Consider the following 14615-nt stretch of genomic DNA (forward strand, 5'->3'; position numbering starts at 1 on the left):
AAGACGACGCTGGTTAGACTCAGTTTCTAACGATTTAAAGAAAGGAGGTGTAGAACTAAATTAGGCCAGAACACTTATTGCAAATAGAGGATTGTGGCGACGTTTAGTAAATTCACAGAGGCTTGCAGACTGAACGTTGAAAGGCATAACAGTCTTTAATGATAATTGTATGTATGTATGTACTGTATGTATGTATGTATGTATGTATGTATGTATGTATGTATGTATTAGGTGTTAATTGTAGTACCCGGCGCTGCCCAGGTAATTTTTTGCATTACCTTTTAATTATGTTTGAAGTGAATTTCCGTAGATAGGGAGAAAGAAATGCACTTATTTCTGCTTCCTCCATTTGGAGGCTGTCAAAAAGACACAAAGTTTACATAAAAAGTTGATTGGCAACTACAAGGGTCGTGTAAAAAATGTCGATAAATGACTGGTATACTATATCATAGCCTACCTATTACTTAATAAAAATCGTATCAATCAATAATTTTGAAACTCATGAGTAGAGCCCGCATTTTTATGCATTGATAGGTTAGGATGCAAACTTACTGAAGCGAGTAGCAAGTATAGCCTACCTTCACAACGACTATACTATGGCGTTTGCATAAACATTAGGGGTACGGCCCATCAGAACCCCTGTATTTTATGGTACTCTTGCTACATTATGGAAGAGCGGGTGGCCGACACTTCCTACTAACCAAATTAGTTTGCAGTCTAGCCTGTTACTGCATAAAAATCCAGGCTTTCTTTTTTTTTTTTTTTTTCTGCTAGTTGCTTTACGTCGCACCGACACAGATTGGTCTTACGGCGACGATGGGACAGGAAAGGGCTAGGAGTGGGAAGGAAGCAGCCGTGGCCTTAATTAAGGTACAGCCCCAGCATTTGCCTGGTGTGAAAATGGGAAACCACGGAAAACCATTTTCAGGGCTGCCGACAGTGGGGTTCGAACCTACTATCTCCCGAATACTGGATACTGGGCGCACTTAAGCGACTGCAGCTATCGAGCTCGGTAAAATCCAGGCTTTACTCATGAGGAACACCTTATGGACAAGGATATAGCTAAGAGTATAAATTACGTCCTACTTTTGTTAACGAGTCTTTCAGTGACGCTAACCCAATATTCTTAATAAATTGGTTATTCAAATTAAATTTCTTACAAAAGTTGTCAAATGTGTGAGTAATGATGCCTCTTACTCCTATAATCAATCCTAAAACGTCTATGGAGTCCAGATTATATTTCTCCCTACTCTCGGTAGCTCTGAAGATGTTCTTCCGTGGGTTTTTTTATTTTCACACTAGGCAAATGCTGGGCTGTACCTTAATTAAAGCCAAGGCCGCTTCCTTCTCACTCTTAGCCCTTTCCTATCCCATCATCGCCATAAATCTATCTGTGTTGGTGTGACGGAAAGCAGCTTGTAAAAAAAAAAATTTTTGCAGCCTAATATGGAATTATAGCTTCGTATATATGACATTTCTCCCTGTGTACATCATGTGGTTGAGTAGATAATGCCTCGGTTCTAATTGTGGGGTCTGTTATGAACCCTTTACTTGAGCCCAGCTATAATGTCAATCCGGTGGCTTGACCCAGCCTGAGACAATCCATGTACCTCCTCGTAGACTGTACATTTCTTTCCTCTTAGGGCATCAGCAGTCATAGATCTTATACGACGATATCGTGCATTCCGTAGTGTGTCGTTAAATGGGCAGGAACCGAAGACGTGACCAAGTGTTTCAGTCTCACTGTGGCAACGCCAACAGTGGTTATTGTCTTGGGACCTGCCAGGCAATGCACGAACTGGAACTATATTTGCTGTCAGTTTTATAGCATTTTGCCAGTCGCTGCTGGGGTTAAACCTTCGGGTCGACTAAAATTTTGCGCAGCATAAGGGACAATCAAATGAAAACCGAACTCCTTCTACAACGTGACCATGCGGTGGTTTTATACAAAAGTAATCACCAAAATCGTTAACGCATTTATCCTGCTGGGAGAGGAGACGATCAGTTCCAGTTTTGTAGAAAGAGGTAGGTCGCTGACGGGTCCACAATCGAACCCACTCTTACACTTTCTCGTCTGAATGAAACCTAACCTAGCCTAACCTAACCTAACCTAACCTAATCTAACCTAACCTAGCTTAACCTAACCTAACCTAGCGTAATCTAACCTAACCTAACTTAACCTAACCTAGCGTAATCTAACCTAACCTAACCTAACCTAGCGTAATCTAACCTAACCTAACCTAACCTAACCTAACCTAACCTAACCTAGCGTAATCTAACCTAACCTAACCTAGCCTAACCTAACCTAACCTAACCTAACCTAACCACGTTAGCTGAGTGGACCTCGAACCAGCCCTCAGGTCCAGGTGAAAATCCCTGACCTGGTCCGTAGGCAGGCACGCTAGTCCTATACCACGGGGCCGTCTGAATGAAACCTACGTCGACGAATGGCTTTCTTCCTCCGGGATTTGTCGGCTTTCCCGGATAAGATCATCAATTCGCCCTATGACATCAGGAGTAATGGCTGGATGGCCCTGTCAGTGATGTGCACCCTTTGCCACTCGTGCACACTCCTCGTCGAGATGCAGCGTGTGTTCTCGCCACACACAGCAGACATGCGACGATGCGTTTCTCGCGCACTCTCGGCCACCAGAAAACTACCACACTTCTCTGCTCTTCTTTGCTTGCCTCCATTTCTACAGCTGGACGAACACGCTAGACCAGTCCGCGCAGCAAGGACATAACGCAACAACTGCATGCGTCTGTGAGTTGTCACTATGCAGTTCTCCTACCGCAGCGAAGGCAGTATCGATACGTAACAAGAGCATTGCCGCTTTATGCGCGGAATGTGTGTTATGGATTGAATTTCAAATATCATTCCATGTATCGTATAGAATATTTGGATGCGCAATGAATCAGTTTTTCGGTTTAAGTGTGTCGTATCGAAATAAGCGAATAGATGAACTCTTATGAAAAATAAAAAGACGCCGTTTTTTCCTAAACGTATCTCCAAATGTTGAAACTAAATGAGTGAATTATTTTAATAACAACACTTTTTATTGAATTATTTCGAAAGCATTCACTATTAAATTGCCTCATTCATTCGAATGCATTTCCGAATGAATAATCAAATGGAAAAATTCACCGTTCGATTGCCTCATTGATTCTTATGGAGTTTCGAATTGATAATCGAAAAATAATCGAATGGAAAATTTAATCGAAAAATCGAACAAGCGATGACTTTGTATTCAATTGTCCCATCGCTACTGCCACTTATATTTCGTAGTTTCAGAGCTACGGTTATTGTTTTAATTTTAAATGATATTGTATCGCATTAAACTTTGTGCTTGTGGTAGCTCAGATTGTCTTAGAACTAGCTGATCCTTTCACATAAATAATCAAAATAAGTGATACCGAGATGTATTTCCGTGTAAATCACGATCACGGCATGCTGGATTCTTATTTCCAAATAATAGGTAATGAGCTGCCTAGTTTCATGAATCTCCTGGCAAGAAAGGTACTCCATAAAACATGGCGGCGTGTTCCCATCCTTCTATATACAGCATTTCTTACCGGACTATACAGAGTAAGTTGCTATCGCCTCGCAACAATCTGTCCGTCAAGTTCGATCCAATCTTGGTGCGGCTTTGTAATGAAATGAATTAATTACTCATCATCAATCAATCAATCACTACTGATCTGCATTTAGGGCAGTCGCCCAGGTGGCAGATTCCCTATCTGGAAAATTATTGAACAATTCCCTTTGTAAGTTATTCCAATCCCTAACTCTCCTTCCTATAAAATAATATTTGCCCCAATTTGTCCTCTTGAATTCCAACTTTATCTTCATATTGTGATCTTTCCTACTTTTAAAGACACTTCTCAAACTTATTCGTCTACTGATGTCCTCCCACGCCATCTCTCCACTGACAGCTCGGAACATACCACTTAATCGAGCAGCTCGTCTCCTTTCTTCCAAGTCTTCCCAGCCTAAACTTTGCAACATTTTTGTAACGCTACTCTTTTGTCGGAAATCACCCAGAACAAATCGGGCTGCTTTTCTTTGGATTTTTTAATGAAGTAATCCTAATGAGGGTCCCATACACTGGAACCATACTCTAGTTGGGGTCTTACCAGAGACTTATAAGCCCTCTCCTTTACATCCTTACTACAACCCCTAAATACCCTCAGAGCCATTTTCAGACATCTGTACCCATTATAAACAATCATACTTATGTGATTACCCCAATGAAGGTCTTTTCTTATATTAACACCTAGGTACTTACAATGATCCCCAAAAGGAACTTTCACCCCATCAACGCAGTAATTAAAATTGAGAGGACTTTTCCTATTTGTGAAACTCACAACCTGACTTTTAACTCCGTTTATCAACATACTATTGACCACCGTCCATCTCACAACACTATCGAGGTCACCCTGCAGCCGCTCACAATCTTGTAACTTATTTATTACTCTGTCCAGAATAACATCATCTGCAAACAGCCATATCTCTGATTCCACTTCTTTACACATATCATTGATATATATAAGAAAACATAAAGGTCCAATAATACTGCCTTGAGGAATTCCCCTCTTAATTATTCCAGGGTCAGATAAAGCTTCGCCTACTCTAATTCTCTGAGTTCTATTTTCTAGAAATATAGCCACCCATTCAGTCACTCTAGTCCAATAGCACTCATTTTTGTCAGTAGTCTTCCATGATCTTCCCTATCAAATGCCTTAGATAGGTCAATCGCAATACAGTCCATTTGACCTCCTGAATCCAGGATATCTGCTATATCTTGCTGAAATCCTACAAGCTGAGCTTCAGTGGAATAACCTTTCCTAAACCCAAACTGCCTTTTGTCAAACCAGTTATTAATTTTGCAAACATGTCTAATATAATCAGAAAGAATGCTTTCCCAAAGCTTACATACAATGCATGTCAAACTGACTGGCCTGTAATTTTCAGCTTTATGTCTATCACCCTTTCCTTTATACACAGGGGCTACTATAGCAACTCTCCATTCATTTGGTATAGCTCCTCTGACCAAACAATAATCAAATAATTATTTCAGATATGGTACTATATCCCAACCCATTGCCTTCAGTATATCGCCAGAAATCTTATCAATTCCAGCTGCATTTCTAGTTTTCAACTTTTGTGTCTTACTGTAAATGTCATTGTTATCATAGGTAAATTTTAATACTTCTTTATTACTAACATCCCCTATCTGGACATTATCCTTGTAACCAACAATCTTTACATACTGCTGACTAAATACTTCTGCCTTTTGAAGGTCCTCGCATACACACTCCCCTTGTTCATTAATGATTCCTGGAATGTCCTTTGAACCTGTTTCTGCCTTAAAGTACCTATACATACCCTTCCATTTTTCACTACAATTTGTATGACCACCAATTATGCTTGCCATCATGTTATCCTTAGCTGACTTCTTTGCTTGATTCAATTTCCTAGTAAGCTCCTTCAATTTCTCCTTACTTCCATAACCATTTCTAACACTATTTCGTTCCAACCTGCACCTCCTTCTTAGTCTCTTTTACTTCTCTGTTATAGTATAGTGGATCTTTATCATTCCTTACCACCTTTAAAGGTACGAACTTATTTTTACATTCCTTAACAATTCCTTTAAACCCACCCCAGAGTCTGTTTACATTTTTATTTACCATTTTCCAGCGATCATAATTATTTTTAAAAAACTCTCTCATGCCTGTTTTATCAGCCATATGGTACTACTTATTAGTCCTAATTTTAATACCATCCTTTCTTTCACATTTATTTTTAACTACGACAAAAACAGCTTCGTGATCACTAACACCATCTATTACTTCGGTTTCTGTATAGAGCTCATCTGGTTTTATCAGCACCACATCCAAAATATTCTTCCCTCTAGTTGGTTCCATCACTTTCTGAATCAGGTGCCCTTCCCATATTAACTTATTTGCCATTTGTTGTTCATGCTTCCTGTCGTTCGCATTACCTTCCCAATTGACATTTGGTAAATTGAGGTCACCTGCTACAATCACGTTCCTTTCCTTATCGTTTCCCACATAGCTGATTATCTTATCAAATAATTCTGAATCAGCGTCAGCGCTGCCCTTTCCCGGTCTGTACACTCCAAAGACATCAAGTTGCTTATTGTCTTCTTAGAGATGAGCCTTACACCCAGAATTTCATGTTTTTCATCCTTAACTTTTTCGTAGCTTAGAAATTCTTCTTTCACCAGAATGAATACTCCCCCTCATACCATTCCTATCCTATCTCTACGATACACACTCCAGTTCCGTGAGAATATTTCTTCATCCATTATATCATTTCTCAGCCATGATTCAACTCCTATTACAATATCTGGTAAGTATATATCTGTTGAATTACATAACATACATATCATAAAATAACTCCTTATCAGATTTCGTTCAAACCACTTCCTAAACACTCTCAGGAGTAATTAGAACATATCTATGGTATTAATGTGCGCCTCTAAACGTCACGTGGGTTTGATGTTCCTTGCCAGCTTCGGTAGACTGGGGGGGGGGGGTGGAATGTTCTTTGACTCAAGCCGCACCAGTGAGAGCCGTGCGGTATCCAATGAAACCTGAGAATACTGGATGACAGTTTCTTGTCAACTGCACGTGGAGTGACGCGCTGGATTGCAACATCCAGTCGTCTTGTTTCACATTCTGGCAATTCGCTTGAGAAATTGGGTGGGCTTTCATTTCTAATCTAAAATTCTAAAAGAATGTAATTGTATAAAGTCCACCTGTTCAATACACGTTTGCCATTTGATAAATGCTATGTCTAATAATCTACATAGGACATGTTTCGACCTAGCCTAGACGTCATCATCAGCTAAAATAACATAAAGAAGAAAAAGTGATACATAAAATATTGAGATAAAAAACAATCAATAGACACAATGGAAATCTGTGTTTAAATTATACATAGCTCAAACTTGGACGAATTTACTTGTAAGTGTGGGTCCTAGCGTATTGTTTTTATATATGTCTTCCTTCTTTATGTTATTTTAGCTGATGATGACCTCTAGGCTAGGTCGAAACATGTCCTATGTAGTTTTTTAGACAGACAATTCATCAAATGGCAAACTTGTATTGAACAGGTGGCCTTTATATAATTAAATTCTTTTAGAACTTCATCTTTATCTGGCACATAGTAAATTTTAAATAAGGTCGTTTATACGCAGACATGGGATATATTATGAAAGGATTTTCTTGTTTGAATTTTCTAATATTGTTGTATTGTATTTTTTGTCCGCAATCTGTCGGTACATAGTTTATTATAAATAAGGTGTTTGACACATGTAATTTTACTAACAAGCTGAAGAAGAGAATTTGTTTTCTCGAAACATATACTTCTGTTTGTATATAAGTAAAGGATAGTTTAAATAATAATTCATTCTGAATTGTATTGACTAGGCGGAACCTGGACACAATTAACTGTTACTGTATAATTAAGTCAATACGGACCATTAGTGGCCATCATGGTCAAGTTAATTGATATCTATATATTTAAAAAAAAATATGAAAACTAAAGTCAGTCAGTCCAGCCATTCTATCCGGTCGATTTCCTTCATTTTTTCTTTAACTGAAAGGTATTCATGCACAGATTTGTCATCAGGTACTATAAATCACTTAACTTCAGCCTTCCTCAAATTATTTGATTTTTTCCATTTTTAGTCTCTTGAAGCAATCATATCTTTGGTTATAACTGAGACATGGAGTTCGTTTTGATCTGAAAACACTCAGTTGATCAAGCGCTTTCTTTTGAGATAATAACTACTTAAATCGGTAGATTCTGCGAAAAGTTATGAGTACATTTGTCTCCGTGACGAAGATCCTTGAAGGACTTTTTAACAGTTCGGCGCGTAGTGTTGTTCCAAGGAACGTTTAATCCAATTTATTTGTGTGATGTGTTTTCAAGTGTTTTGTTGACAAAATATTACATTCTCTTACCACAGCAGATCATGTGCTTTATTTCATTAACTCGAAACTTTGCAAATACATCCGTGAGGATAGTAACGAACAACACCATACTTTGTACTTTGCGGGCGGAGCCAGCGGGAAACTGCTAGTTAGATATTTAAAGTCAATACGGAACCGGAATGAAGTTCATTTCTTGGTCTTTCATTAGTACAGTGTCAAGAGGTATTCAAGTAGAGACCGTGAGATGTTAATAGGCCTACTTAGAAATTGACAAAGCCGTACAATAAATACATGGTGGGAAAATAAAACTCGCCCGGAAAGTATTTATAAGACTGGCGTGGAATTGACCCTGTTTAATGAGCAAGAGAACTTCCCATCACAGGAAATGCTGGAAACCGTGATTTCGATGCACCGATCGGTTGCTGTGACATGTCAGTGTGGCTGTGTCACTTCATGAGAGGAGGAGACGTGTTTAGTGACCAGTTGAATGGTGCTCACGATCAAAACGGCGCGTGTTCATTGTCGAGTGTTAAGCGAGGCACGATTCGTGGATAATAACCTACGCGAAACTGTTTGTGCTAGTGTTTAGGACTGGAAGTGTCTTGGCAAAACCTCCAGTAAAGTCTGCAACGCAAAACTTAGTGGCAAAATGGCGAGAAACGAGCTCTGTAGTGAATAAAACCCGTAACTATCCGAAAAGACTTCGAGCACCAGAAAACATCGCTCGAGTGAAGGAAAGCCTTCAACGAAGTCCGACAAAACTTCAGCGCTGTTTCTCTGTGCAAGTGGGAGTTAAGGGATCGTCGTGTGGAAACATTATCAGCTGTTACCGTTGTGCGTGCGAACGCTTCGTCTTGGTGGACCAAATGTCGGATCACGGAACTGTTCCGTTCTCTCTTTACTACATAATTCAACATTTCCTCAAGAGATGGCAGAATGGGTTGCTTTTGTGATTTGTGTAGACTCTCTTCCTCTCCAATGTTATAATTATGCTCTCTGTTAATATATATCGGTAATGTGCTTGGTAATTTTAGTTTGAAGTGGGCGATCGCTAAACTTTGAGATTCGCTTGTAAACAAGACGGCTGCCAGTAGACAACTGAAGGCTACCCTTTTAGAAAGTAATTCTGTTTAGGAATGTATTTTTCAGTGAAATTAGTAGTAGTAGTAGTAGTAGTAGTAGTAGTAGTAGTAGTAGTAGTAGTAGTAGTAATGAAAACCTACAACCTGTTTTCCAGTCATTGACCGGGTCAGGGATGGAATTAATGAAGCAGATATAGGCTATTAGTACGATGGGGTCGCCACTCCCAAAGTGATTTATTAATGACTGATAGATGCTATGAAATGAGAATGGAGAGTGTTGCTGGAATGAAAGATGACAGGGAAAACCGGAGTACCTGGAGAAAAACCTGTCTCGCCTCCGCTTTGTCCAGCACAAATCTCACATGGAGTGACCGGGATTTGAACCACGGTATCCAGTGGTGAGAGGCCGACGCGCTGGCCGTCTGAGCCACGGAGGCTGTAGTAGTAGTAATGATGTTCCTAATGAATAAATAGATGTGGTCTTCGATTTCCAAGGGGATGACCGTATTACTGCTCAGACTTACTAGCATATGCAATAGATGCTAGTTCAGGCGGGTGACACACGCCATAGGAAGTGAGGTGGTTTTAACATGGGGTTGCCGTACTTTGCCCTTTTAATTTTATTTTTAATTCAGCTGGCAGAGAGGCCAGTGGACTAACTTTCCCTTGTGTTCTTATTTTGTGCTGTTATACCCACCAATAGGGGGTATCATTCTACTCTTAATAATGTATTGTATATGACATCTAGGTTTCCTGTTTTTTTTCTTGCTGTAATTGTCGTAGTTTTGCATGTTTTTTTTTCAATTGAGGACTGTTATTTTTCTCCGTTGAGATCGATTAGGTTGTGTAAACTGTAAGATCGGGAGAAAAATAAAGGTTTACCATTACTGCTCAGCGGGCGGACTGGGTATGGACCCGTGATGCTGATAAAATAAATTGGATTTAAGGTATTCCTTGTTCCGTGGTTCGTGCCGTTTGTATTCATGTATAATTAAATATTAAATGCTTTTGTAAGAAATTTCTCATCATGCGAAGCGTCACTATATTTCCTTCAAAATAATCCCAGCCCCAGTGCAGTTTCAATCGAACAGATTTGCAGGGATCAGACGAACCTTCGCGTATTAAGTTCTGCCGGTGCTTTCTGAGGGAAGTGGGGTCAGGACTTTTGGATACCCACTTCTTTGTTTCTTCAGACGAGGCCGTTCCCGGCATCTTCTGCAATGTTCATTGACAAGGCTCAACCCCGCATCAGTCCTATTGTAAATATTTTCAGGGCCAGTCTTATTTTGTCCACCCGATGTAAAGTGTGCCGCAAACTTGAAACAAATGTAGAGTACACAACTTCCTTCTCTTCCCGTCCAAAGTTCGGAGCAGCCCTTTGTGGTGCCGGCTTTACAGAAGCACAAGAATGATAGTGAGCATCATTTTGGACACAGTAGGTAAATTTCCAGCGTATACTTACTTGGCAGGGAGAATGGTTTTCTTCGGTACCGGTACTTCCAGGGTGTACCCAAACGTCTGCGTGGGCAGGATGACAGGCGCTGGGGGTACCTGAACCTGGTAGGCATAGCTCTTACCATATGATACAACCGGAGGAGACTTGGGGATCTCAACGGTGTATGGCAAGAACTGCAACAAGAATATAGCACTTCAATACTCGCAAGTGAAATTCATGAAGGAAATCTCTAAGGTCTTTGAGATTAAGACTGGCGTTCGTCAGTGGGGTGGGTTTTCCAACTGTGCTCCTGAAAAGGTCATCCATGAGTGGAGAAACAGACTATCCAATAATGATAACTTATATACGCGAATAATCCCCGCACCCTACTTTTAGGAGAGAATTTTTAAAAAAGGAAATATTTTTACTTTATATTTTATTTACAAGAAATAAGGCCTAAATAATGAGATACTCCAAAACTGAATATAGTAAAATATAAATTTGTTTAAGGGGAGTCATGACTGAAATTTTAACTTCTACGATTTATCATAACTAAATTTGAAACACACACATATATTAATAAGGTATAATCCCCTGCAAAATTTGGAGGGTGATAAGTTAATTAGTGACGAAGTTATTCACAAAGAATTTTTATGTATTGAATGTAAAATGCTGATGCGACACAGTTTTCACATTTTTGGGCTATAATTTGGCAGACTTGTCAAAAATACTCATATATTTAAGAATAACTCCGGGTTTTGCAATCAAGTATAAACTATTGGATATTTTTCTTCAATTTTCCAATATTCATTCACTAGGCAAAAATCTAATTTCGTGCTAAATTAGGAGCAAAAATATGAACGTAGTTTTCAACTGGTAATAAGATGCAGAACTACATTCAAAGTTTTAAGAAACATACTTGCTTTTAAACTTCCCTGGACTGTAAATTACTCCCTCAGATATCTTTCTCCTCTTACGCACAGAGTAGGCCTACTCCAAGGTAAATATATTCTACCGGTATTATTGAAATCGTAGTTAGAAGGAATTTTGAAGCTAATGTTATCTGACAGCGTGAGAGGAAGGAGCGAAGGGTTGCTCAATATACGCCGTGCCGCTACCCTTTAAATTTGTCATTCAGAACTTTAAAAATGGCGTTGCCATTGATGCTTTCACGGCCCGTACTTATATGTGCCCCTCTTAGACTGATTCTGATGGTTCGGTCAGCTCCCGCTTCGAACGCTAGCGCTGTGCCGTGTCCGGGGAGCCATCTGGTGGCGAATGAACGTACCATTTCTACTTCTATTTTAACGTCTAAATTTCAAAAGCTTATTGTTTAAGAAGCCTTTCTCGTGGACAGTCAAGATTTTCCTTTGATGACGCAGAGCACAGTTCTCTGCGTTTTTAAAAATGGCGTTAGGGAAAAAAAATGATAACGGAATTTTAAAGGGGAATGACCGAAGTATTTTTAAGGTTAAATTGAAAATGCGATTGGTCAAAAAATTGCAACATGTCAGCCTCCTTAAAGCGAAATTCCGGGGATAAAAATCGATATTTTGGTAATTTTGGTGAAATTTTTTAAATGACTGAAATTGAAAGGATTGAGTTTATTTTTTCTTGTCACGAAGTTATTGTCCGGCTCCATGGCTGAATGGTTAGCGTGCTGGCCTTTGGTCCAGGGAGTCCCGGGTTCGATTCCCGGCGGGGTCGGGGATTTTAACCTTAATGGATTAATTCCTCTTGCTCAGGGGCTGTGGGTGTGTGTGTGTGTGTGTTGTCTTCAGCATTAGAAATCATCCTAGGTAAGGCCCCATCCTCACCGACGCGCAGGTCGCCTATACGGCGTCAAATCGAAAGAAGTGCACCACGCCTTTCCGGAGGCCACACGCCATTATTACTATTACGAAGTTATTCCGCTGAATTCAAACAATTTATCGTTGCAATAATGCTTTGTTTGCCAATTGTAATTTTACATTTAAATCCCATTTTCTTCCCGTGATATTCTGCTAAATGTAACAAAATGTGTATGATATATGTATTACAGGTACTGTATATTAAGAAACCTGCGCATGGAATATTTGACTGCATAATTTTTTTCAAGTAGTAGGGATGATTTTTAAGTCCAAAATTTTAGAACGTAAAATTTACACATACTTTAGTACGATATATCTCCTTATATAAATTATGTACAGAAAAAATCTATACATAGTGCTTTCAAAAGAAGTATTATCTATCTAATTACGAATTTACATTACAATGTTATTTAAATTTCATGAAAAAATTGAATTAAAAATTTCAAACCGGGCGACTGTGAGCTTGCATCCGGGAGATAGTGGCTTCGAATCCCACTGTCGGCAGCCCTGAAGATGGTTTTCCGTGGTTTCCTATTTTCACACCAGGCAAATGATGGCTGGGGCTGTACCTTAATTAAGACCACAGACGCCTCCTTCCCCATCGAGCGAGTTGGCCGTGCGGTTAGGGGCGCGCAGCTTTGAGCTTGCATCCGGGAGATAGCGGGTTCGAACCCCACTGTCGCCAGCCCTGAAGATGGTTTTCCGTGGTTTCCCATTTTAACACCAAGCGAATGCTGGGACTGTACCTTACTGAAGGCCACGGCTGCTTCCTTCCCATTCCTGTCGCATCGTCGCCATAAGACCTATCTGTGTCGGTGCGGAGCAAAGCCCCTAGCAAAAAAATTCAAAAAATATTTCAAAAAATATATTTCGGAAAAATTTGTGGGAATTTTGTGCGAATTGTATATTAAAGAAATGTTCGCGATGTCTCTACTTTTATGTAGGTGACATTCCCACAAAGTTGCGTGAAAATCTATGCATTAGGTAAAAATATGTTTTTATCTCCCGAGTATCCCCTTAAGAAACGAATCATAATATTCACATGCTGTTAGTTAGGCAACCCACTGATCAGAATTGTCATACAGTTAGCTTACCCTCCCCTGAACTGCTAGTTCCGCCCAAGGTTGAGTTTCTCCTATGTGTGTGAGTGTGTGCTGTCTGATATTAGTGGACGTTTTGTGCGAAATGTTTGACAATTACTACTTGTTTCTGGAAGTCTCGTTTAGATTTTTGTTTTTCGTTTTCCAGTCGCTAGTACAACTTTCTCCGACATCGTACTTTGTTCCTGCTGCGCGGTTACCAATGTTCACTGCATCTATACTATTAATAAAAATGAGGTGGTGTCGGTCTGTTTGTTCCGGTCATGGCCATTTATCAACGGTTGCTAATTTCAGATGAGCCCCTGCCGTAAGACACATTTATGTCATTTTTTTTTTTTTGCTTTACGTCGCACCGACACAGACACGTCTTATGGCGACGATGGGATCCGTGGCCTTAATTAAGGTACAGCCCCAGCATTTGCCTGGTGTGAAAATGGAAAACCACGGAAAACCATCTTCAGGGCTGCCGACAGTGGGGTTCGAACCCACCATCTCCCGATTACTGGATACTGGCCGCACTTAAGCGACTACAGCTATCGAGCACGGTGTCAAAATTATTAACAAGAACTGAAAGTATTCAAACACTTTCGGCCTTTCCAATTGTAAATTACCAACATGTCGCCGCTGTGAAGTAGTGGGTTTATCAAATTATTATTATTATTATTATTATTATTATTATTATTATTATTATTATTATTATTATTATTATTATTATTATTATTATTATTATTATTAAGTGCCGCTCTCTCTAGCCTTTGTGGACTTTGAAAAGGCTTTTGACTCGGTGAGCCACGCTGCTGTTATGCAAGCCTTAGCCGAACACGGCGTCGATGCTGCCTACATAAGAGTTCTCTAGCATATCTACGAAACCTCTTCAGCCTTCGTGAACGTCAATGTGCCAACCACGCATTTTTCCATTCAAAGAGGTATAAAGCAAGGCGACCCCATATCTCCCAAGCTATTCTCAGCAGTATTAGAAATGGCCATGTCAAAAATCAACTGGCAAAGTACAGGAATCAAAATCAACGAGAAATGGCTGAACAATTTAAGGTTTGCAGACGACATTACACTTTTGGCCAATGACATCGATGAACTACAAACTCTAATACAAGATCTTGTCTCAGCCTGTCAAAAAGTGGGACTACCTTTCTGAAACCAAAGTAATGCTCAACAAATGGGCCCCAGC

The 14615-nt window shown here is 39.8% G+C and overlaps 1 protein-coding gene across 1 annotated transcript in view; it reads right to left on the reverse strand.

The window, feature by feature from the left end:
• The window catches only part of LOC137503198 (uncharacterized), a 37711-nt gene that overhangs the window by 10676 nt on the left and 12420 nt on the right, over positions 1 to 14615 (reverse strand). The window contains exon 4 of the mRNA XM_068230711.1: positions 10507 to 10673. Within this exon, the coding sequence (XP_068086812.1) occupies positions 10507 to 10673 (167 nt within the window). The remainder of the gene's footprint in view (positions 1 to 10506; positions 10674 to 14615) is intronic.

Source organism: Anabrus simplex, chromosome X (assembly GCF_040414725.1).
Source record: "Anabrus simplex isolate iqAnaSimp1 chromosome X, ASM4041472v1, whole genome shotgun sequence".
Taxonomy (NCBI): domain Eukaryota; kingdom Metazoa; phylum Arthropoda; class Insecta; order Orthoptera; family Tettigoniidae; genus Anabrus; species Anabrus simplex.